The sequence below is a fragment of the Barbus barbus genome, assembly GCF_936440315.1.
Source record: "Barbus barbus genome assembly, chromosome: 13".
Taxonomy (NCBI): Eukaryota; Metazoa; Chordata; class Actinopteri; order Cypriniformes; family Cyprinidae; genus Barbus; species Barbus barbus.
In genome coordinates, this window is record NC_136741.1 from 12782128 (window position 1) to 12808459 (window position 26332).

At 38.8% G+C, this 26332-nt stretch overlaps 1 protein-coding gene across 1 annotated transcript in view; it reads right to left on the reverse strand.

Annotated features, from left to right (window-relative positions):
• septin9b (septin 9b) overlaps positions 1 to 26332 on the reverse strand; it is a 78522-nt gene that overhangs the window by 43636 nt on the left and 8554 nt on the right. Inside the window, exons 2-3 of the mRNA XM_079431191.1 lie at positions 19775 to 20036; positions 18349 to 18698 (exon numbers count right to left, since the gene is read on the reverse strand). Coding sequence (XP_079287317.1) covers positions 18349 to 18698; positions 19775 to 20036 — 612 coding nt within the window. The remainder of the gene's footprint in view (positions 1 to 18348; positions 18699 to 19774; positions 20037 to 26332) is intronic.

Genomic DNA, 26332 nt, shown 5'->3' on the forward strand with positions numbered 1-26332 from the left:
CTCGCAGATCCAATATGGGCCTCAGCCCCCCATCCTTCTTCGGAACAATGAAGTATCGGCTGTAGAAGCCGGCGCGAGTCTCGTGAGGAGGAACCAACTCGATGGCTTCCTTCCTTACTAAATTCTCGACTTCTTGTTCCAGAACCAGAGCCTGCTCGGTGCGGACCGTAGCCACGCAAACCCCGTTGAACGGCGGAGGTGGCCCATCGAACTGGATGGAATAACCATACTCTACCGTCCGCAGGACCCAAAGAGACACATCTGGCAGCCGCTGCCAAGCCGCTAGATGATCTACTAAGGGAATCAGTCTCTCGAGACTGACCTCTGGTGTTAGAGATATGGCCAGACCACTGTCTTGCTGCGGCTCTCCGGAGGAAGACGCGGTCTCTGGCACTTGAGGCGAGTTTCTCAGACCCGCAGTCACAACCGGTGGGGGACTCTGAGAACAGCACTCGCTGGGACCTACTGTGCCCTGGAACTGCAGGGTTGACATACAGATCCCCGGAGGGCACCGAGGGGAGACGGTTACCGGGTACCGCGGTGTAAGCCGCTCCACCCCAGTAGGGGCCGCCCTCCGAAGTCCTGGAAGTGTGCCGAGGACCTCCTAGCCGTAAGGGTATCCCGAAGATCAGCCTTCGCCTTAGAGGTACTCGGCGCAGAGCGCCGTCGCACTCGGCTCCGCCGCGGGGGAGCACGAGTGGCCACGCTCTGCTTCTGCGCAGCCCGGTACGAGGAGCTGGTATGTGGAGGGGACTGCTCCTGCCCAGCAGTCCCCCGAGTTAGAGATCGGCGAGGGAGGAACCGCTGAAACGCCTCCGTCTGCTTGCGAGCCTCCTGAAATCTGTCGACGACCAAGCTGACTGCATCGCCGAACAGACCAGAAGGCTGAAGCGGGGCGTCCATGAGGCAGAACCTGTCTTTCACCTGAATATCAGACAGGTTCAGCCACAGGTGCCTCTCCGTTGCCACCATAGCTGCCATGGAGCGGCCGATGGCACGGGCCGACTCCTTGGTGGCGCGGAGGGCAAGATCAGCGGTCTTCCTCAGCTCAGAAATATCTTCTGGCCTAACCTCACCGCCCTCATCTAACTCTCTCAGCAGTTCGGCCTGGTACGCCTGTAACACCGCCATGGTGTGCAGACACGCACCGGCCTGGCCTGCTGCCGCATACCCCCTGCCCACTAAGGATGAAGTCGTGCGCAGAGGCTTAGTAGGCAGGGTAGGAGCCTTCAAGGACGACGCCGTGAGCAGGGACAGATAGCTCGCAAGCGTCCGTTCAACCCGTGGCATCGTCCTGTACCCGCACGCGTCCAGGTCCCGCGCATTGCCATAATAGTGTGATGCGGGGACGAACGGGCGGGACGAGAACGGTCTCGACCACGATCTCGACACCTCAGCGTGGAGATCGGGGAAAAATGGAAGGCTCCTGCGGCGAGGTGGTTGCCGCGAGCGCAGAAAACGCTCATCTAATAGACTTGACTGCAGCTTTGTTGATTTTTCGGGGGGCCAACTGATGTCAAGCTTGGCCACTGCCCTAGTAACCACCTCTAAAAGCTCCTCGTACTGGGGTGTGGGCGGCGAACCCTCGTCGGCGCTCGACGCCTCAGCCTCCTCAGAGGACGAGAGACGGAGCTCCGAGCCCTCGTCTCGAGAGGAAGGAACCGCTCCCTCAAGAGACGGGGCACCAGATCTGGCGGTTACGGGAGGAGATAGGGAAATTCCCGTCTCACTCTCGTCCGCCAAATCAGGCTGTGAGCCCCACGAGTGCAGCCGCCGCTCTGCCTCGGCAAAAGCGGGGCCAGCACCGTGCGGGGAACTCACAAAGGCTCCCTCACGGAAGAGAGCCCTCCGGGTGCGGAGTGTGCGCAGCGAGAGCCGCTCACAGTGCGGGCAAACGGCTCCCTCGAGAGCCGCTGCCGCATGCTCCGCACCCAGGCAGACCACGCACAGATCATGTGTGTCCTCACCCGTAATGTAGCGCGGGCAAGGACTAACACACAACCTATAACGTGATCTGAGATCACCCCCTGTCTTAGTCTTAGACTTTGGCATGTCTACTTTCTTTCTTTCGGACAAACAACAGTAAATAAGACTCACAAGACAGATTGGACTGACACACACACATAGCGCTTGCTGAATGACAGAAAGCTGACGCGGGCGCCGCCTCACGTGCTTATATACTTCCTGGTCGTGACGTCACCCCGCCCGTGACGCTTCGCCCTTCTATTTGGACTGATTACATACGATATTCAGAGCGGAATGACGCTGAGAGCGTTCCCATAGCGTCTTCGGACGCAGCTCGACGTTCCTGGAAGGGAACTACTGTTCATTGTTTTTACAGAGCATTTATAGTTAATAATAGCACTCTAGGTGTTATACCTTCAGTCATTTTGAATTTGAATTACTTGAGAATTTTTTAAGCATTTTTCTTGTATTATTTCTGAACATATAATATGCATAAGAAAAGTTTGTACAAGATGTAGTTGTAGTTCATGCATCTTTTCTGCAAAGATATTTAGTGATTTGTTTAACATTTACACCATGATGACAACTTCACTGCACTGTTGAAATTTTCTGAGGTTTAATAAAAAAAAGTTGCTTGAATCATGTTGTAATTATATTTTCAAGTTGACTAGTTAAAATTGTACAAAATCGAGAATTGGTCAAATATTCTATGAAAATCAATTTATTTATTTATTTATTTGCCACATGGTCCAGCCTAGAAACAAATAAAAAAACCATCCAATTTTTAATTTCTTTAATTTTTCAAACTTTATTTGTCTGTTCTCTAACTGAACTAAATGATTTTTATTTCTACTATTAAAAATGGCCTCAGCTTAACACCTGTAATACTGTCTATATCCCCCTATCCCCGGGGATATATATTGCACCTATATTATATGGCCTAAGGTAAACAGCAAACAAATGCATGCGCAGCCACACACAGACACACAGAGCTGAAGGTGTTTATATGCTACACAGCCTTACTTGGGAGGGTTACTTTGTACTATGGTTTCTTTAGGACAGGGGTCTCAAAACTTGGTCCTGGAGGGCTGGTGTCCTGCAGCCTTACTTGGGAGGCTCCAACCCTTATCAAACACACCTGAAACCGCTAATCTAAGCATACTAGAAACTTTCAGGCAGGTGTTTTGAGGCAAGTTGGAGCTAAACTCTGCAGGACACCGGCCCTCCAGGACTGAGTTTGGACACCCTGCTTTAGAACAAGTAACAAGTTCAAGAATGGGAACATGTAGATTTATTTTTTAGACTTATGTTGCTTGTTCTTTGTAATATTTTCCATTGGCAGCCCAGAATGTGATTGTTACACTTTAATAAAAATGCTGAAAATGTGAAGTTGCACTTCAGTTTATGTGACTTTAGTGAAATTGCTAAACCTAAAGTAAATAAAATAGCCTAATTTGATCCTACAGTGTTGCTGCACATGCTTTTAGATCATTACAAATAATAATGCAAAAAGATGATCTTAGAATAGAAGATATGCTGTCTCTCGTGTCACATAAATTATCAATAGTTAAGTATGTGGTTTTGAAGAAGATGCTTTTATTTTCTTTCTCCGTTTTGACTGTCTCATTTGGACTTGGACTTGACTTGGACTCGAACCTCTTGGACTTGGACTTGACTTGAACTCGAACCTCTTTGGACTCGGACTTGACTCGAACTCGATAGTCCTGGTCTTGGACTCGACAAAGGTGGACTTGACTACAGCCCTACGTAACGGTAACTGATATCATTAGCCTTTTATCAAACAGCTAATAATGTGTTATTACACAAACCATGTTCCTGTTCGCTATCGCAGACAGATACTGATATAAAAAGCGCCAACCCGCAACTTGATGGGACCAGTTACATGTTTGAGACAATAGGAAATAGGGGCTGTTTCAAAACACATTTTTTAAACTATCTTTGGTACACTGACATTTTAAGGAAAAAATGCTCAGCAATGATGTTGAATTTGCACATGGTTTGTCTTTAAGCATATTAAAAATAACAGACAGACATGTAAACACTGTTAAAAACGTAATTTACACCACAAGAATAAGTAATAATTGAGGGTAACAGAATTACATTTAAAACATATGGCTGGTTTGACCTCCGTCCACATCCAAGATAGAGAAACAAATATTTACAGGTACATGTACAGATATTGCCTTTGCTACTTGTTACTGTGATTTTTTTAGATTGTGGGGAGAATTGTTTTGCGGTGAAAGAGTATCTTATCGTCCTTATTATCATGTTTGGTTTACAGTCTATCATTTTAACTTAAAGGGGTCATCAGATGCCCATTTTACACAAGTTGATATAATTTTTAGGGTCTTAAAGAAAAGTCTATAACATACTTTGGTTAAAATTTCTCAATGGTAGTGTAAAAAACACCTTCTTTACCCTGTGAAAATCAGATCTGTTTTCAGCACGCTGTTCTAGTCCATGTTGCTTTAAATGCTACTGAGCTCTGCTGACACCGCCCCTCTCTTCCGTGGAGTGACGAGCAGACCATAGATATGTGTAGATTCCCTATTCGACCGATCCAGAGACGTTGACGCGTCAGCCATCTTGCATTAACCATAATAATCAATGAATATTCAAAGATATATAAAAGCGTATAACTTGCTGTTGTAGACACACACAGTCAATGCGCTCAAAGATTTGCAGACCGTTCCAAAAATGGTGTTTGGCTTACATATCGCGGCCCATAGAAACAGTCGATAATGAGGCATCTAGGTATATACAGTGCCCTCCAAAAGTATTGGAACAGTAAGGCCAATTCCTTTATTTTTGCTGTAGACTGCAAACATTTGGGTTTGACATCAAAAGATGAATATGAGATGAGAGATTAACATTTCAGCTTTTATTTTCATCTGGATCTGATACACAACTTAGAAGATAGCACCTTTTGTTTGAACCCACCCATTTTTCATGTTACCAAAAGTATTGGAACAGATAGAATTAACATCATTAGTGAAATTAACATTAAAGTGAAAAAGACTTTAGTTGCAAATCCTTTGCTTTCAATAACTGCATCAAGCCTTTGACCCACTGACATCACCAAACTTTTGCATTCTTCTTTTGTGACGCTTTTCCAGGCTTTCACCGCAGCCTCTTTCAGTTTTAGGGGTTGCTCCCTTCAGTCTCTTCTTTAGCAGGTAAAATGCATACTCTACAGGGTTTAAGTGTGGAGATTGACTTGGCCAGTCTAAAACCTTCCACTTCTTGCCCCCGATGAACTCCTTTGTTGTTTTGGCACTATATTTTGGGTCATTATCTTGCTGCATGATGAAGGATCTCCCAATCAGTTTGGTTGCATCTTTCTGTAAATTGTCAGACAAAATATTTCTGTAGACTTCTGAGTTAATTTTGCTACTGCCATCATGTGTTACATCATTAATGAAGATTAATGAGCCTGTCCCAGAAGAAGCGATGAAAGTCCAAGCCATTACATTACTTGTGTAATATGTACTATAATGTACACCTGTGTACACTGTGTTTCAGATGAGCTTGTATGTTTGGGATCATGAGCAGATCCTTTCTTTCTCCAAACTTTAGCCTTTCCATCACTTTGGTCCATAAAATCAGTCCATAAAACCTTGTCCCAGAATTTTTGAGGCTCGTCTCCTATTCTTCTTGCTAATAAGTGGTTTTCATCTTCTGGTGTAGCCTCTGTACTTTTGTTCATGAAGTCTTCTGCGAACAGTAGATTGTGATGCCTTCACTCATGCCCTCTGGAGGTTGTTGCTGATGTCACTAACAGTTGTTTTAGGGTCTTTCTTTACAGCTGTCACAATGTTTCTGTCATCAACTGCAGATGTTTTCCTTGATCTACCCGTTTGAGGTGTGTTACTTAGTACACCAGTGGTTTCTTTCTTCCTCAGGAGATTCCAAATGGTTGTACTTGCTATTGCCAGTGTTTGTGCAATGGTTTGATTGATTTTTCATCTTCTCAGCTTCACAATTGCTCGTTTTTCACCCATGGACACCTCTCTGGTTTGCATGTTGGTTACACGTCTAACTAAATATAAATGCAGTCTGCACGGATCTGAAACTGAGCGCAGACATTCAGTGCTATTTATTGTTTGAATAATCAATTAATAGGACATACCAGGGCAACAAAACACACCTGTCAGTCACATGTTCCAATACTTTTGGTAACATGAAAAATGGGTGGGTTCAAACAAAAGGTGCTATCTTCTAAGTTGTGTATCAGATCCAGATGAAAATACCTGTAAATAAAAGCTGAAATGTTAATCTCTCATCTCATATTAATCTTTTAATGTCAAACCCAAATGTTTACAGTCTACAGCAAAAATAAAGGAATTGGCCTTACTGTTCCAATACGTTTGGAGGGCACTGTATATCAATGTAGCATACTAAACTTCAGACGAGAAACTGGCTAACTAGCACATTATTGGGAAAGGCGATTTGCAAAGATTCATAAAAACCCGTATACTCACTTCTTCTGTAGATAAAGCTGGATCACGAATGATTCAGGCGAACGTAGATGCATTTATGTAGATCGGGGATTGGCGCATTCCCTTCAAAATTAAAGTAATGTTAATCCACTGTGTCTCAGATGTCGGGAGTAAATGACAACTGCTATATTCATTATTACGTCCAACAACTAAACACTTCAATTGCTTAATCGGAGATATCTTGTCTTCCCCTGCACCGGAGTTAGCGGACAGCTCTCAGCTCACTCAGGGTGGGTCTAAGGTAAGACAGTCTTGTCAATCAACTATCGTGGGAGGGGCCTGTACAGAACTACATCATTCTGACAGGAACCTCAGAATGGCTTGATTTGAGAAAGGGGATTTTAAAATAGGGTGGACTTTTATCATTATAGGATGGATGTGTACACACACTTCCAACACACATTTATGTTCAAACAACTTGTAAAGTGGATTTTGCATCCGATGAAAGAACAGCACAATTCTAAGTTACTGTCAATGTACTTCTACTAAATCCATTCCATGATATCTTTATGAATATTAACAAAAACACTTTCTTATGAGCATGTATATACGTATATATATATGCATAAGCCTCTAAGTGCCGTCTGAAATTTTCTTCTAAAATAAGCATTTTTAATCGCTCTCCTATATTTATGTTCAGTTATTTAACTTTAATTGCATAGAAAATGACCTATACATTGCGATTAGAGTAAAATTACTGAACCTAAACATAGCAGCCTGATAAAAATGCTCATTTTAGATTAAAATTACAGACGGCACTTAGAGGCTTATGCATCTGAACTCTTCATATATATATATATATAGGAAAAAGGAAAAGAAAGGGGAAGTGGTGTGTGGCCAAGTATGGTGACCCATACTCGGAATTTGTGCTCTTTATCTAACCCATCCAAGTGTACACACAGTAGTGAACATACACCCGGAGCAGTGGGCAGCCAATACTGCGGCACCCGGGGAGCAGTTGGGGGTTTTGGTGCCTTGCTCAAAGGTCTCACCTCAGTCGAGAGAGTTTTGGTTATTCACTTCCCCCACCTACAATCCCTGCCAGACCTGAGACTCGAACCTACGACCTTCGGGTTACAAGTCCAACTTTCTATCCATTAGGCCACGACTGCCCCCACACATATTATGTAACCGAATTCTGAAAATTTGGGACATTTTTTTTGTTTTTGTTTTTTTAATAAAATGAAAACTAAAAGACTTTCAAATCACATGAGCCAACATAACAAGCATAACAAATATTTGAACGGAGAAATTTTACACTTTTATCCACTAAATGAGCTCATTTCAAATTTTATGCCAGCTACAGGTCTAAAAAAGTTGGTATGGGGGCAACAAAAGGCTGAAAAGGCAAGAAATTCTGAAAAGATTCAGCTGGGATAACATCTAGCAACTAATTAAGTTAATTGACATCAGGTCTGTGATAACATGATTAGCTATAAAAAGGGATGTCTTAGAGAGGCAGAGTCTCTCAGAAGTAAAGATGGGCAGAGGCTCTCCAATCTGTGAAAGAGTGCGTAAAAAGATTGTGGAAAACTTTAAAAACAACGTCCCTCAACGTCAAATTGCAAAGGCTTTGCAAATCTAATCATCTACAGTGCATAACATCATCAAAATATTAAGAGAAACTGGAGAAATCTCTGTGCATAAGGGACAAGGCTGAAGACATTTGTTGGATGCCCGTGGTATTCGGGCCCTCAGACGACTGCATCACTCATCGGCATGATTCTGTCATTGACATTACTAAATAGGCCCAGGAATACTTCCAGAAACCATTGTCGGTAAACACAATCCGCAGTGCCATCTGCAGATGCCAACTAAAGCTCTATCATGCAAAAAGGAAGCCATATGTAAACATGGTCCAGAAGCACGTCGTGTCCTGTGGGCCAAGACTCAGCTTGCAGCTTGCATGTTTTGGAAGGCACTATGAATGCTGAAAGGTATATAAAGGTTTTAGAGCAACATATGCTCCCCTCCAGACAACGTCTATTTCAGGGAAGGCCTTGTGTATTTCAGCAGGACAATGCAAAACCACATACTGCAGCTATTACAACAGCATGGCTTCATAGTAGAAGAGTCCAGGTGCTGAATTGGCCTGCCTGCAGTCCAGATCTTTCACCTATAGAGTACATTTGGCGCATCATTAAACGAAAAATATGTCACACGACCACAAACTCTTCAGCAGCTGGAAACCTATATCAGGCAAGAATAGGACCAAATTCCAACACCAAAACTCCAGAAACTCATAACCTCGATGCCCAGATGTCTTCAAACTGTTTTGAAAAGAAGAGGAGATGCTACACCATCGTAAACATGCCCCCGTCCCAACTATTTTGAGACCTGAGCAGGCATCAAATTTGAAATGAGCAAATTTTGTGCATGAAATTATAAATTTTCTCAGTTTAAACATTTATGTTCTCTATGTTCTATTGTGAATAAAATATTGGCTCATGTGATTTGAAATTCTTTTACTTTTCATTTTATTCAAAATTAAAAAATGTCCTAACATTTACAGAATTTGGGTTTTATATATATATATATATATATATATATATATATATATATATATATTATATATATATATATATATATATATATATATATATATATATTATTTCCCCCTTTTTAATATATATATATACATATATAAAAGGGGAAATAAAGAGGGAGAAAATGTTAGAGAGTGATCAAGAAAATAGAATATCTAGGATAAGACAAAAGAGGAAGAGCAAGTCAGTTGGGCTCCAAGATGAAGTCCTTTGGATGGAGCTGGTTTGCATTGTGGTGGGAAACTTGTGTGACCCTTGACCTTCCCTCTCGTCATGTAAAGTAAACACATGTTTCCGGAAATGTTATCAAGAGAGGACTGTCATATTTCCAGTGACGCATCTCAACTCAACTCGTCTCAGAGACAGAGGGGTCCTCTGTCAACATTACACACATCTTTATCGAAAACAACATAAAAGACAGTTTTTTTTTCTTTCTGAACCTGACACAAAGTGCAAGTGGGTGTGCTTGTTCCAGATTTCCTCACTTTGTATGAAGTTAAGCTTGTGCTTTTGTCTTCAATTAATAGAGCCTGGAACAAAAGTTTTACATCAAAAGGTGCATCACTTGTGAGAACTCTTCTGAACATTAAAAGGACAAATATGACATTTTAACTTCATGGAAAGGTTACACTTTATTTCGATAGTCCTCTTTAGAAATTCTACTAATAAGTAACTTTGCAACTACATGCCAACTAACTCTTATCAATTGGCAACTACATGTCAACTAACAATCATTAGAGTAGATTGATAGGTCAGGGTAAAGATTAAGGTTAGTATAAATTACGAAATACTTGCAAAGTTACTTATAATGAGTAGAATGTTTGTTGGAGACCCTCAAAATGACGAGTTAGCAGATATTAAGCAGACAGTTTACTAATACTCTAATGACCAGTAGTTGACATGTTGTTGCAAAGTTACTTATAGTTAGTAGAATATCTAAAATGGACTGTCAAAATAAAGTGTTACCACAAGTAAAAGCCATGGGACTGCTAGTATGCATGAAGTGTGGGACAGAGTCTTAAAAATTTATTTTTTGCATAATTTGTATGTTAAGTATTACTCTGCTATGTCCTACTGATATAGTTAACAGGATATAGTTAACTTAAATGATATGATAATTATATAATTATATGAAATTATATAATTTAATTTAGTTCTAATATGTGATTTACTATATGCATAATGAATGAGTGATCCAAAAAGAGTTACTCAATCATGTATTCAAATCATAAGTACTGTGCATAAATTTCAAACTTACTGTAATAGAGTTTAAGAGTTCATGGTAAATAATTATAAAAAATGTTTGGTATTTTGCAATTAGTAATTCTAATTATATTGTTTCTTTCCGTTATATGTGTGGTGTGGACAACAATTTGCATAGATTAAAATTATTATTAAAACTTTATCGACATATCATTTTTATTATCATTCTAGCTATCATCCCTGTGTAAGAGTCAGTAAGATGCTCTTTAAAAAATTGTATACTTCATAATCAAGGCCTTGCTGTATATTGATTATAGACACAATCAATTTATACTGATTATATATTTATAATAAAATTATTGTCATTTGCTTTGCATGTAGAAGCATATGAATGCTGACAGTTGGAGTAGTCTTTCACCACTCTTCTCGACTTGTTGCTTACATGTCTAGTTGAATATGAAGTTAATAAAACATATTGATATTACTGTAAAACCACAGCTTTATGACAGGACTGAGTACAACAGAAACAGAGGAAAAGGCAAAAAAACAACTTCTTCTTTCTACTTGTAGGTCTCAAATACCTTTCTATCTCAGATTCAGCTGTTGAGAAGAGGGGGAGGGGGGGGGGGTCAACACACAAACACACACACACACACACACACACACACACACACACGTTGGTTTTTGTGGTTTATGGGGACTCTCCATAGGCTTAATGGTTTTTATACTGAACAAACTGTGTGTGCTATTGCCCTACACCAACCCTACACCTAAACTTAGCCCTCACAGGAGACTTTGTGCATTTTTAGATTTTCAAAAAAACACCATTTAGTATGTTTTTTAAGCCTTTTGAATTACGGGGACATAGGCAGTGTCCTCATAAACCACCTTCATATTGTAATACCTCTGTCATACCCATGTCATTATACAAATTTGTGTCCTCATAAACCACATAAACATGCACACACACACACACACACACACACAGGACGAGGCATGGAGCCAGTAAAACCACTCTGCAGAGGGTCTAGATCACCAGCAGGAGGCGCTTAGTTGATGAAACCTATTTGGCACCTTTTTGACAGACCCTCTCTCTTGAGTGCATGTGTAACTTCTTTGATTGGGTGATCTGAGTATGACCTCTCTGAAACTGAAGACACAGCTCTACTTCAGCATTACAGACCCAAAAGTAAAGCTTTTAAATTAAACCTCTGCAATAAGGGTGAGTCACAGCATCTGAGGGACCCAGGGATTGATGGTGTATGCACAGGCCAGAAAACCAAGTTTAGAACTGTTTAACATTAAGAAAAAATGGGATTGTCAGTTGCCTGTAGCATTTCTGGATTTAAGCAGATCTGAGGTTTTATAGCAAATCAGAACTGAATACAAAAACTACTAATATACTACATGAGTAAATTTCAGATCAAGGGGAAACAATTGGAAGGAAGGACGTGAGACAATCTGGTGTGAGGTCACTTCCTGTCCAAAAAACTGAATGAACAGGAAGGAACCTAATCTGTCACACATTTACAACATAGCTAGCTGTTGCCTTCTGCCACAATTTGCCCAAATCCCAGCTTTACAGTACTGTATATTTGTATAGTGTCACGGTGCACACACGAGGGAGGAACCAGGAACACACAGACGAGGATGTAAACTCAAATAACACATTTTACTGACATCAAGGCAGGGCAAGACAAGGCAAGGCAAGGCAGGGTAAGACACAGACATCCAACACCGGGGATAACGAGTAGACCAGACAAAATGGCACTACACAGACAGGACTATAAATACACAGGTAAATCATAGATAATGAGACGAACATGGCTGGACAAGAATTAAACTAATGATTACATTTAACAAGGACAGGAAACAAACCAAACATGGGCACAAGAGGCAGGAACACATGACACACACACAACAGTTCCCTTACATATAGGGCCAAGTACAAAATTAAACTGTTAGATTTTATTGTAATTGTTCATAAAAGTAACTCCCTTGTGGATAAGTGTGTACGCAAGCACCTATTAGATAAAAAAATTAAATAAAATGACAGTAATGCGGGGCAATTGTTTCACATACATGGTAACAATTAACTGGTGTAGAATTACATGGATCGGAAGTTTAAAAAACTATGATAATTATATGAATTATGTGACACAGAGGCCAGTGATGCTATCTTCACATTCATTGATGGTGTCTTTTCCCAGGGTGGGCTAATGCTCACTGAAAAAAATAAAAAATCTTATTCTTAAAAATCTATTTTTTTTGGGGGGGGGGTTTCTAACTTCTCATGGACTTTGTTGAAATTGGTTTGATGAAAATAAACTTATAATTAAATAAAAATAAAAATGTTATAATTAAAAGCTTAAAAAGCTCACACAAAAATGTAAATTTAGATGCTAAATTCATAATAGATGCTATTTACACTAAGTGCAAATACCTATTTACACTATGTTAAAATAGCAGGATTTTGTGCTATGTATACTACTTTTTGCAAATAGTGGCAATTATCTGCACCTCAGTATTGTAGTAAAAAAAAACAGTATGCAATAATAACGTAGGCCTACTGAGTGTAAATTATAATTTTAATTCAAATTATTAAATGGATGCCACCTTATTGGTACAATAAAGCCCTCCCTACTCCTACCCTAACCCTACCGATACATTATTTTCAACTTTTTGATTATTTCCTTAATTTTTATTGAAAATAAATGCCTTTCCGATGCGATATGAGATTTGAAAATGGAGAAAAAAAAGTTTGGCAAAAGGTGGGATCGAACCCCGGTCGATCGCGTCAAAAACACAATAACACACATTCTACTATTTGCACCACTGGAGCTGAAGCTTCAATTGATTCTGCTGTTTTTGACAGATGACAGATTGATAGATGTCTCATTCAGTCAGTGGTGAGTAATCTATTCCCACACCAATGGCGCTGTCTCAAACTATACCTACCTCTTCCGGTTTGTCTTATTTGTCCTTGTGTTTTCTGACTTGTTATAATGTTTTCGGAATTGTTGTTGTGTTTTCTGAATTGTTATTTTGTTTTTTAGATTTGCATTTGCGTTTGTAATTTGTTATTTTGTTTTCAGAATTGTGATTTGTTTTGGACTTCCCGGCCACCGTAAAAAATAATAAATGATGTTTATCTGAAAGTGTAACAATGCAAACAGGTTTTCTGTTGTTTGGTCTAAAAGTAATAGAAGTCTATGGAAAGTCCCCACAATTCACAGAAACAAACATGCGTGTGTTGCTTTTTTTTTTTTTTAAAGAGGGATAAGCGCCATAATGCAGTGCCTGAGGGCAGGTCAGCACCAGTATACGTTGATAATGACTTTAATAGGACATTTCACAGTACCAGAACTAGCAGATGCTAAACAGTGGGATAGAAAAGAAATTAATCTGTAAAGCAAAGATGGTAGATTTACAAATCGTGTGCTTGCAGGGGGTTCTGCACCAGCCAAGCATCTGTAATTTAGATGAATAAGAATGCTATACACAGGATTAATAGGAACATGCTTTTTCCAGGTATTATAGACAGTGAAAATGTTTTTGGTACTGATTTGGTACTAATTCTACTTTTAAAAAGGTTGCATCCTTTAGCATACAAAATATATACACATGACATAAACAGACACACACACATACAGTACACATACAGTGTGGCTGTTTAAGCATTAGATCATTCTTGGCTGCAGCTAATCTTTCCTCTATTTTTTAGCATTTACAGGAACTCCTCTGGCCTAGAGAGTTTACACATGTGTGCTGTGTGGCATTCATTGTGTGTGTTCTATCAATGTTTCGATGTGTACCTGGTTGTGATGTACATGTGTTTAGATGTATGCGTGTGCATTGGTATGTTCTGTTGTGCATGTAATAATGATGAGGAGGTGGAGTTTGGATGACTAATAAAATCCAAATGTGTGAGAAGTTGTTTTAACTAGGCCCTTTTCCCTTTTCTCATGTCCATCACTGCATCTTCCAAATGCACAACTTGACTTCTGAATGACAGGGTTAAGTTACTAGCTTTGAACTTGTCAGCAGACGTTTTCATTTCCAACACGTTTTACAGTTCACTATGCACAGGCACAGTCCATTTGTAGCTCCTGAGATTAAATATAATACACAAGGATGACAGGATGCTTAATTAAATTGAATCAGCAATTTTTGTGCTATCATTTTCACAGGCAGTACTGACATACAGTGCGTGAAAAGGTTTTTGCCCCCTTCTTGTTTTTTTTTTGTAATTTCTTTGCATATTTGTCACACTTAAAGGGCACCTATTATGCCCCTTTTTGCAAGATGTAATATTGATCTTGAGTGCCCCCAGAATGTGTCTGTGAAGTTTCAGCCCAAAATACCCAACAGATCATTTATTATAACAGCTGGAAAATTTCATTTTTGGGGTGTGTGTAAAAAAGAGCTGATTTGGAGTGTATGGCTTTAAATGCAAATGAGCTGCATATTCCCGCCCCGGGTGCCGCATATACGTCTCTCTGCATTGCATATCTACAGCAATAAACAGCCGGTAAAAGCAATATAACAGAGCGAGAGAACTGGTGTTTAGCCGTGCATATGGGAAGCCAAATGTACTGAAAGTGGGACAAAACACCGCAATGTTTCAGAGCTTGCGCTGCGCTGACCTGTCATTGGTGCAGATCAATGGACTGAGCTGCGCTACCGAACGAATCTCGCGGTACGGGCACAAACTAATCTCACAAGTTATCAGCTTATCAGTTAAAGTACTTAATATATGCACACAAATACAGTTAAAAAGCTAAGCACTATAACGACATGATATTCACAAAGGAGTCTGGAGTGATGCACGTATGAGCATTAATCCATAGTGTCCTCAGCAGCTTAGATGTTGGGAGAAAATGAGGACTCATGTTCAGTCTTACATCCAAACACAGAGCACGGGGATTGCTTGCGAGACATTGTTGACGTTACAGCTGCTCGAGCACGGAGGAAATGAAGGACAGTGTAACCGCTGAGGACGGAAACTATAGCAATGCAGGGATGTCAAAGATTCAGATCATAAAACAAATTTTTATATTACACAAAGATAATGCAAGTAAATACAGAATGTTTTTAAATGATGATTTCATTTATTAAGGGAAAAATGCTGTCCAAAGCTACCTGGCCCTATGTGAAAAAGTAATTGCCCCCTCCTGTTAAATCATGAAAGACCTGTGACTAACCACATTATTTTAGAAAGATTAATAAAATTTCACAAGCCAAACCCAAGCCTGATTACTGCCAGACCTGTTGAATCAATAAATCACTTAAATATAACCTGTCTGACAAAGTAAAGCATGCTTAAAGAGCAACACATCACATCACGATCTAAAGACATTCAAGAACAGATGAGAAACTAAATAGTTGACATAGTATCAGTTTGGAAAGGGTTATAAAGCCATTTCTAAGGCTTTGGGACTCCAGCGAACCACAGTCAGAGCCATTATCCACAAATGGAGAAAACTTGTAACAGTGGTGAACCTTCCCAGGAGTGGCCGAAATACCAAAATTACTCCAAGAGCGCAACGACAACTCATCCAGGAAAAAGAAACCAGAACAACATCTAAAGAACTGCAGGTCTCACTTGCCAGTGATCATGATTCAACAATAAGAAAGAGACTGGGCAAAAACGGCATCCATGGGAGAGTTCCAAGGCAAAAGCCACTGCTGACCAAAAAGAACACAAAGGCTCGTCTCACATTTGCCAAAAAATATATTGATTATCCCCAAGACTTATGGGCAAATATTTTGTGGACTGATGAGACAAAAGTTGAACTTTTTGGAAGGTGTGTGTGTCCCGTTACATCTGGCGTAAAACCAACACAGCATTTCATAAAAAGAACATCATACCAACAGTCAAACATGGTGGTGGTAGTGTGATGATTCAGGACCTGGACGACTTTCCATAATTCATGAATTCTGCACATCCTGAAGGAGAATGTCCAGCCAACAGCTTGTGACCCCAAGCTCAAGCGCATTTGGTTTATGCAGCAGGACAATGATCCCAAACACACCAGCAAGTTCACCTCTGAATGGCTCAAGAAAACAAAATTAAGGTTTTGGAGTGGCCAAGTCAAAGTCCGGACTTAAATCCGGTTGAGATGCTGTGGCATGACTTTAACAGTCCTTTCACACTTGAAAACCCTCCAATGTGGCTGAATTAAAACAATTCTGCAAAGAAGAGTGGGCCAAAATTCCTCCACAGCGATGTGAAAGACTCTATCGCAAATGCTTGATTGCAGTTGTTGCTGCAAACGGTGGCACAACCAGTTATTAGATTTAAGGGGCAATTACTTTTTCACGTAGGGCCAGGAAGGTTTAGACAGATTTTTCCCTTAATAAATGAAATCATTATTTCAAAACTGCATTTTGTATTTACATGGGTTATCTTTGTGTAATATTAAAATTTGTTTGATGATCTGAATAATTCCAGTGTGAAAAATAAAAAAACAGGAAGGGGACAAAAACTTTTTTCACACCACTGTATTTCACCATTTACTTTACTCAATGTGCATCAATTCTGTACTGACTACTGGCTTGCAAAAGCACAGACTGCAGGCTTTGAAGCTCCAATACAATTACCAAAGAAGTGGCTAAATGAGACTACAGAGGATGTCAGAGACAATAAACATCACACGAACAGGAAAATTAATTTCACTAGTCTGCTTTTACAGCCTCATTGTGTTTAGAATTGTGGCAAACTATTCTATTCTATGTCTATCAGGGAAACTGTTTTTTTTTTTTTTTTAACACACACACACTTAGTGATGCTCATGCTGAAAGACATGTGACCTTGTTGTATTTTGTTTTTCTTCAAAATCCTTTTGATGAACCAAAAATCATAAACTTCATTTGGTCACAGAGCTTATTTTCTGCAAAAATCCAACAGCCAGTAGAAAAATCCTGTTGGGTTATTGTCAAGGGAACCATGGTGATGCTAACTTCTGGGCTGGCCTACAAAAATACATTATCAATTCAGTGCTCTATACTTGATATATGTAGACATTTCCTTAATAATTTTCTATAGCAACGACCTCCGTGTGAGCTGCTGTGACATCATAACCATATCAGAACCACGAAAGGCAGAGAAAATTTCAGACTTGGTAAGATAATTGTAAGTTGCAAACCTGTTGTAACCTCTAGTAAAAACATGACCTGATTTTAAGCCGTAAGGTTAGTTCTACCTTCCATAAAAGTGCATGTAAATTTGGAAGAAAATAGAAAGCACTTATATTATGCCAAATATAAACACAACCGACAGCCTATTCATCAAATATAATGTTCCTTAAATAAACAACAGTCTTCATTATAACAATTTCAAACTTTAAATGAAGTCTGGCATAAACAGCCTCTGGATGTTTTTTAAAGTTTCAACTACAAATACCATTAAAGTTTGCAGATACTCCACAGCTGCACTGACTCAAATATGACCACTTCCCTTCTCATTTAGGACAGTTCTCCTCTGCCTCAGGTCCTTTGTGATCCTTAGTTACCACAGTATGTTTACGTCTCAGTATGAAGGCTGTCTGAAGCACACTAAAAGGATCCAGTCCAGACAGAGTAAGAAGCCTGTGGCTGCCTTGGAGCTTTCTTCCACTCATGGCTCATTTGCATCTTGCTAATTTCTCATGAAAAGTAAAGGCCAAAACTCAACAGCTCGTTCAGGATATCAGAGTCAGTTTAAGTTCAGTGTCCAGCTGAGATCAAACACAGAACAGAAAGGCTTGGAGCTCAGGCTAAGTGGGATGAGGTTCAGAAAGTCAAAATCACATGAAGCAGAAGAATAGAAGAACTTCTCTCAATAATGACACACATTTACGCTTCACACAGTGTTTGATCACCCTTTAAAGCAAGAGATGAGGTTAAAGATAATAGTATCCAACCACAGACCAGGGCACCTCAGGACAGACCACCAAAGAAAAGACCACTAACAAAATAACATGTGTGCCACTTTTTTAAAAAAAACATTGAATGCATGGAAATGTTTTTTTTATTTTTATTTTTTAATCAGAAGACAATTGCTGTGTGGTTTTCCAAGAGCTTCAATCCTCTATTCTAGGAGAAATACATTTGAATAATTGGATTGTACTTACTATGCCCGTCAGAACTAGGGGACTTCCGTCCAACGTGATTAGGTGATGGACACCTTGTTGTAACTGGTGGATGGTGAAGACTGTAATGACCTTTGATGTCTGTTGATTTGGTGATACTGATTTCAGGCTTTCTTGCTGATCCATCAGCAGGGCTCGGTGGCTCGCTTTTCCTGAAGGTGGTCTCTGGGAGTTTAGCACTGGCATGAGGAATAATGGCAGATGCTGCACGTGTAATGGGGGCAATGGTCTCCAGTGTCTTGCTGAAGGTGACTGAGTGCTTCTGCGTCTCAGGCATCTTACTGTGGCTCAAGACATCTGGCCTCCTCAGCCCAAACCGAGCCGTACCAGGACTAGGACACAGTAACATTTAATCTAGTTTATTTAGGTTGCATTTCATCCATTACACAAGCTATGACTAATCTGCATTATACAACAGTTAGTTCTTCAGATTGGTCAAGAGAGCTTATATTTCATATAACAGCACAGTGACTCTTAGCATCACTTTTTCTCTGTTAGCATCATTCTGCTTGTCCAGTACAATTTTTGTTGTCCGAGCAGAAACAAACCAAAAAACTGGTGTTTAAACTCACTCAGTACTAATTTCTGTTTTCTAAAACTGTTCAGAGTGAATTCATAAGCATTATAAAAGTTGGTGATGTCATATGAATTAGTATAGTCTGGCTGAACAAAAATGTATGATTTGTTGAGAAAATGTCACCATGAAGGTCCACCCCTAAACCCAACCCCCGGGGGAGCAAGAGCAAGTTGTCATTACAATCATGCCATTTTACTCATTATTAGCATGGCTGTTTACTTACAACCAAATCACATTCATGTTGATATTGAAATGTTATATCAATATTTTTTTAATTTTTAATTTCTTTTCAATATTTTTGCTCCACCGACAAACATAATTTTGAATGAACAAAACCAAGCAGAATCAAAATCATTACGTGTCTCAGAGTAACACAGTAGTGAAGGCAGTGTTTCTAAATGAATCAGTTTTTTTTTAACAAATTGGTTGAGTGAAAGATTCAGTGATGCACAAAAAGAAACCGACAGCTGTATAATGCATATTTCAATCCAAAAACAGATCTAACTCATCCTTAATGTAAATCAGGCGTTGCTGCTGTAAATCCTGAGAAAACTGGAACACCTGGACTTGCAAAACCAATGCAGTTTTACACTTTCATGTTCTGACTTTTGAGCAATATTAAAACCAGTCTGCTAAGAGGCAAGTCTTATTTTATTCTGTTTGTGAACTACAGAGATTACTTTTGATCTCTCACTTTTACCACAGCAAGACCACACAGCTGGAATTGCTAGACAATGCCACACAAGGCAATTTTGGTTTTGCCAATAAAATCTAGCAACTGACAGGGACATTGTGTCTATACATTGTGATTATACATGTTTTAGTTTATACCTGGGAGAGCCTTCAATCGCTTTGCCATTGTTGGATGAGATGTCAAAGCCTAGCTCTGTCCTACGAGACACCGGTTCAGGGGTTCGAGCTTTGGGCTTTGAGGTGTCAGGGGGCTTTGTACCATTGGAGCCCAGCTCATAATACCATCCGCTGGTCGGGGACATGGCCGAACGCTGAACATTGGATGGTGCTCGCCGTGTGTGAGGAGATGAAGAGTGCGAGGAAGAGTCCACATCTTCCACTTCAAATGAGCGTTTCAGGGCTGCAGGAAAAGGACATATTAGAAAGCCTTCAGCTTGGAATTTATTTTGTTAAATTCCTAAATTTATCTTCTGTAGTTAACGCATACGTACATCTAACCATTAAATTCTAGAGAAAGATTTGAGGTTTAAAATACAAATTATGTAAATAATACAAAAGAAACCATTCATTTGTACTCAACCTAACAATTATATTTTATAGTGTTAGCAAAGTAATGGAAGGCTGAGGGCATCCAGACTGTGAGGCACGTCGCCCAAACCCACAGCAAATATTCTGCAGATGGTAAAAGTGACATGGTAACCAGGGTGCACTTATCAGCCCAGAAGGGTTATGAAACACCATTTTATGTTATAATGACTTTTCAGTGGGTGGAACTGCCAAATTCAGTGCTCTGGCCAAAGACTGGGCCTAAAACCGCAACAGTGTGTACAGAAATACACTTTATTATATATCAGTGACTGTAAAAGTAAGCAAAATATTGGATAACAGCTGAAATTTAAGCAGAAATAACAAGCACAATATTCTCAGTTTATCCTTGAAATAATTACTAGATAGTTCAACTTTTCTCAGAAGATCCAATTTGATTTGCCTGCCTAAAATGAGGAGGTATAATTTTGCTTTTACAAAAGAAAAATTACGTTAAATATGAAAAATATTAACAACAATATTATTGTTGTGATATCAAGCTGAAGATGTGGTAAATCAATTTGTGCTTCCTTTCCTCATCAATTCACACCTTCTGCTAAAGACCATCACTTGGATATGAGATATTCAAACTGTAAATTGGACAGTAGAGCAATAGGAATTTAATTTTCATAATCTCTCAGGCACTTGTAGAAAAAAATAGATAATGTTCATTGTTCTGTTATTAACTTTTTGCCACACCTGGCAGTAGCGAATATGTGAGGAGAACACTGGCCATAAAAAATGACCAACCAGGCCAACACCTGCATTCATTGCTTGTGAGTGTTAATTTTGATCCCTTTCCATGATGCTTATCAAAATCTTTCTCATTTTACATGTACTTATTGTAAAGACACCTTTAATTGTGGCCGCAACCACCTTATGAGCACCGAGAACACTATTTCACCAATAAACAAAAGTGAGAAGGACATGGTCAGACCTACATGTATGATCAGATTCAGAACTCAGACAGGAAATCTTTGAATAAACCATAAGCATTTGCCTCACAAGCCTAAAACAAGAAACAATCTCATATCAGGTCATACCACATCAGTAACATGGCCTGTTGTAAAGTGTACCATACAAATCTGTCTCATTAATATACAATATACAATATCTCATTAAGATATAGAAAGGGACTTGTGTCTGTTTGTGGATGTACGTTAGATGCCATAGTTTCAGTTTCAGTTGCTATTTTTACATGCTGGCTAAAAAAAATGACAAAATACAGGCCTACACCCTTTCAAACTGAATCCAGTGCTTGTGAGAAAAGCATCTCACAAGAACACATGATGTGCATTATGGATGCTGTTACTGCCAGTCTTCCTTTTGAAGGAATCAATTCTTTGAATGGAAAATGTAATGCATAATGGAAGACAGAGCTAAAACTCTTGAGCTGACATTTATTTTGCCCTTCTAATTTAATGACATCCGAATAAATGGTTAAACACAAGATTTGCTGAAAGACAGTTACATTTTCTCACACTAACAGCTTTATAGTAAAGTTAATAGCAGTCTGTCATAAACTTTAACAATTTAATAAAATCTGAACACTCATTTAAGTATCTTACACACTTCCAGCTTTATAATCAAATCTGGATATGTGAACATGGTCAGAATAAAACTTACAGCCTAAAAGAGATCACAAGCATGTCCAAACCCACCACCCAGTTGTTTATAACTTGGAAAAAAATACAATCTCTCTTAAGATGGGCCAGATATTCCAGACAAAAAAACTTTCCCAGATACATGTACATGAGTTTGCCAAAGTGCCTGCAACAGTCACAGTGCTTTGAAAGTCCCAGAAAGAGATTCTCACACTCAGTAATGAACACAAACATTAAATAATTAACAAAACATACAGTAAATAGTACTTATATATATTCTATGTCGTAGATTATTGTGTTTGTCACTGAGCACGCACTGATAATCTGTCATTATTTGTGTCTTCTTTGTACAACTGCTCTATGCTCATGTGAACAACTTGGAGTTTCTGAGAAAAGCAACAGTTGTTTAACAGCTTCAGTGGGAAAAATTGAAGAACATCGGGAATCTTCCATGATATTCATCTTCTGCTCTGCAAATTCACAAACACTCCTCTTTTAATTACATGAAGGTCACAATAAACATTAGACTGTATTGAACTGTATTTGCCATTACTCTTGTATTTATCCGTGACTTTCATTATAAAAATTATTATTATGATATTTTAAAAATCATTATAACCTGAACAAGAGTAAGTAAAAATGCAACAAACCTTGTTATGAAATATGAGACTTACTATTTGTGAGGAACATATCACTTGTGAACTCTTGTGAATCATTTAAAGCTTTTATTTTGTCAAATTATGCAAAAAGTTTGAAAATATAATTTAACTGTTTGTATTTATAATACATAAAATGCTACTGAAGTTGTTTTCACAACTGTCGTACTTAGTTAGTCCAAATGACATTTGTACATGTAGGTTCAGAAAAAGAACTCAGCCGTGATCCATATTCACTGCTGAACAAATGAAATAAACTAGTGAGAATGTGAAAAGTGTGTTTTAAAGGAATTTATTCTTAAAAGTCCATGGGGTTAAATGCGCCCTTACCCGAAGTAACACCATTATAAAATAATGCTATTTACATTAGCTATTACCCAATTTTCTTGAGGGTAGTTCCAAACAAAACTTCAGAGATGCACAACCCATAGATCAGCCTCTCAGAAACCTGCTCAGACAGCTGTTTATGTACTAAAACGATTTGCTTTTAAACATTATATGGTTCAGTGCTGTATCTACAGCTGTTTGGCTGGGCCAAGTATAACCCAAGAGCTCCTTTTGGCTTCAGTGTTTGAAGAAAAGCCAGCATGCTTTTGAGGGATTATGGGAGCACTTCGTTTGTCCATCCCACGCACCTGGAATTTTAAAAAACAGAGAAAAGATAGAAACCGCAAAGAGGAAATATATGCCAGAACAATATGTATGAGAGGCTGTAGTTGTTCATAGATATCTTATAATAAGCTCCTACTTATGGACCATTTCAACGGATATTTGGTGGTATAAGGAAGTGACGTCTTTGTTCCTCTGACGTTTCCGGTTAGCGTTTGAGCACATTCAAAACAATGGCGACAGGCGCTTGATTGCGATTAATTAATTTAATTCTGCTGTTTAAAATATCAAAATTAAAATTAGATCCTTGTTGCTCATGCTCCCTCTGGCCTGGAACTAACATTAATGTATAAATATTCGGAAATTAAAGGGTTGGATGTCCGAGAAATGCGCCTGCATTGCAGCAGTGAAGTGAGAAGCAGAATAGACACTAGCAGCTAGGATAGACAGCACACATTTCCATTCAGGTAAGGAAAAGTTCTTGTTTTTTCCATTTGATTCTTTGTATTTCTTTACATTAACTCTGTTACATTAATTATGATGCAGCATTGAGTTTCCGTCATTGCTGACATATGCGCCTGGCATTTTGATTCTAGTTTAGTGAAAAAGGCCAAGCTTGAAAGCGTTATGTGGGCTATAAATTCTAATGTGCTGATTTGATATTTGGTTATTGTCAGTGTTGGAAACAATTGTGCTGCTTAATATTTCTGGATCCTGGAAGGGATTTTCAAAATATAGAAATCTTTCCTAACAGTATGTCTTTACTATTGCTTAAAAAAAAACAAAAAACATCCTTGCTGAATAAATGTATCCATATTATTAAAAACAAAATTCTGAAAAAAAATACTGACCCCAACTTTTTGAACAGTAGTGCATGTTGGTACAAAACATTTATATTATAAATACAATAAATGCTGTTCTTTTATTCAAAGAATACTAAAATTATCTCAGTTTATAAAGAAATATTAAGCAGCACAACTTTTTCCATCACTGATAATAAATCAGCATATTAGAATGATTTCTGATGGATCATGTGACACTGAAGACTGGAGTAATTATGTTGAAAATTCAGATTTGATCACAGAAATAAATTATATTTTAAAGCATATTAGAATAGAAAACCATTATTTTAAATTGTAATATTTCAAAATATTACTGCTTTTGTCTATATTTTTGGCTTGATGAGCATTGGACTTATTTCAAAAATATAAAAAAATAGTAATAGTGCCCACACTTTTTACCTGTATGTGTGTTTACAGCAAATGTGCATAAAAACATACATACCCACATATATACTCTGTAGTGTGTGTGCATTTATTAATCTGCATGTAGGCTATACTTTTATCTTTAAAAAAACAACTAATAAAGGTTAATGCAAAACACGGTAGCCAGCACTGAACTGCATTCATCTTGTTTATTTGTGACCACACGATGGCTCAGATAGAGCATTCAAATGCTTTCTAGCACTGTTCCACAGCAACAAACCTGACCGAACTAAGCACACATTAAAACGAATGAAATCAGTAATAATGGCATTAAGTGATTAGCTTACTAGCATTCATTTAGCGTTGTAATAAACATGCATGTTCTGTAAAGCTGTAGGGAAACGGTATGCATTGTGAAAAGCGCTGTACAAATAAAAATGAATGCGTAGATATACAGACTGACCCAGCAAAGCAAGTGAAATGTCCACAAAAACCTCCCCGGATATCTTAGCACAACCCATGATAAGATCGTAAGTAACACTGTTTGTCTTGCTTCAGTTTAACCGAACATAAGACTGATGCCATCCATTGTACACACAAATGATCCCAACTTTTCCACTGAGGAGTTAATTGTAAGCATCCAGACTGCGATACGTGTTTACCGCCATCTGTCGTGTACACGCACTCAGCATCAATCAGAGCCGTCCGGAACACTACGTTTAATGTTCTTTGTAAGTTTGCACCTCAATAATATTTAAAGAGTAATTCTATTTATTTTTTTTTGTCAGGCTGAACTAAGTCTAATGTCTGATCCAGCATACCTATGCTACACACACAAACAGATATAACTGGACAGAGAGAAAGGGAAACATTTGGAAACTACCTGTATTCAGTTTCCAAAGTGAGAAAATGTAAATGGATTAAAACTGGCTACATTATACCTTCTAAATAAACTTAACTTCTGATATAAACTCCATCAAGGTGTGTGTTACCAGTGAAGTATTTCCTTGTGCTCCCTGCATCAAGCAAGTCACCCATCAAAACAAATCCCAAATTTGAGGCCTCTGTTTGTAAAGTAAAGCCTGAATATCAGTAGTGAGTATCAGAAAAGTTCCTACATGAGCTGCTTTTAAACATCCACTATTTCATCACAAAACACAACTACTTTTGAATGGTCATCAGTGGGGAAACCTTTTCTCCTGCAAAATAGTGCTGTGTTAGTTTGACCGTGATAAACTGTTAAAACCACCATACTAGATACCCAGCAGATGTAAAATAAACTAAGTGTAAACAAGCAATTAGATTGAACTTTTGAAATCATATGACCTGACGTCCCTTAGTCTCTCTCATGAGCAGCGCATAATCATTCTATTTAGAACCAGACCAGCATACGTTACAGCAGCCAACCTTCATTGGAGCTTTATTTTTCTTGGCTTTCTAACAAGGCCTCTGCGTTGAGGCTCATGGCAGCTTTAGGGCAGACCATTAAGATAGATAGACTTATATTTCCAGTCCCTTCATAGAACTAAAGAAGCATCAGCTTTCATTTGTTTCTTTCCTCAGAAAAGGGCTTAGTGAAGGGAGTATGGTGTTATTTAGAAGCCAAAAGAAAACAGGCCAAAATTTTAAGAACAATTATAATAATAAAACAAGTTTTGCCGACATAAAAGATAAGAGAACCTTCTGAAACCATAGGGGCTATTTAGCATTTGCCCACAAAGCATGCAAGGATGTACTTTTGGAAAATTTACTAGAAATCAAACCAATATGGGACACTAGTCGCATAGTATGCCACAATTTGTTAAATTGTGACAGAGATTTGTCAAGTGATTGACAGAGATCATAGAAAATGCTAAACATGCCTGTTTGAAAACAAATTATTAAATTATATTTGACATTATATTTTTCCAAAAAAGTAAAAAGATATACTGAGATTATGTCATCAATATTAACATGACTTTTGTTGTTGGCCCTAGAGGCCTGTTCACACCAAGATAAATGTTTGGTGCGATAAACATTTTCATTTGAATGAACAGA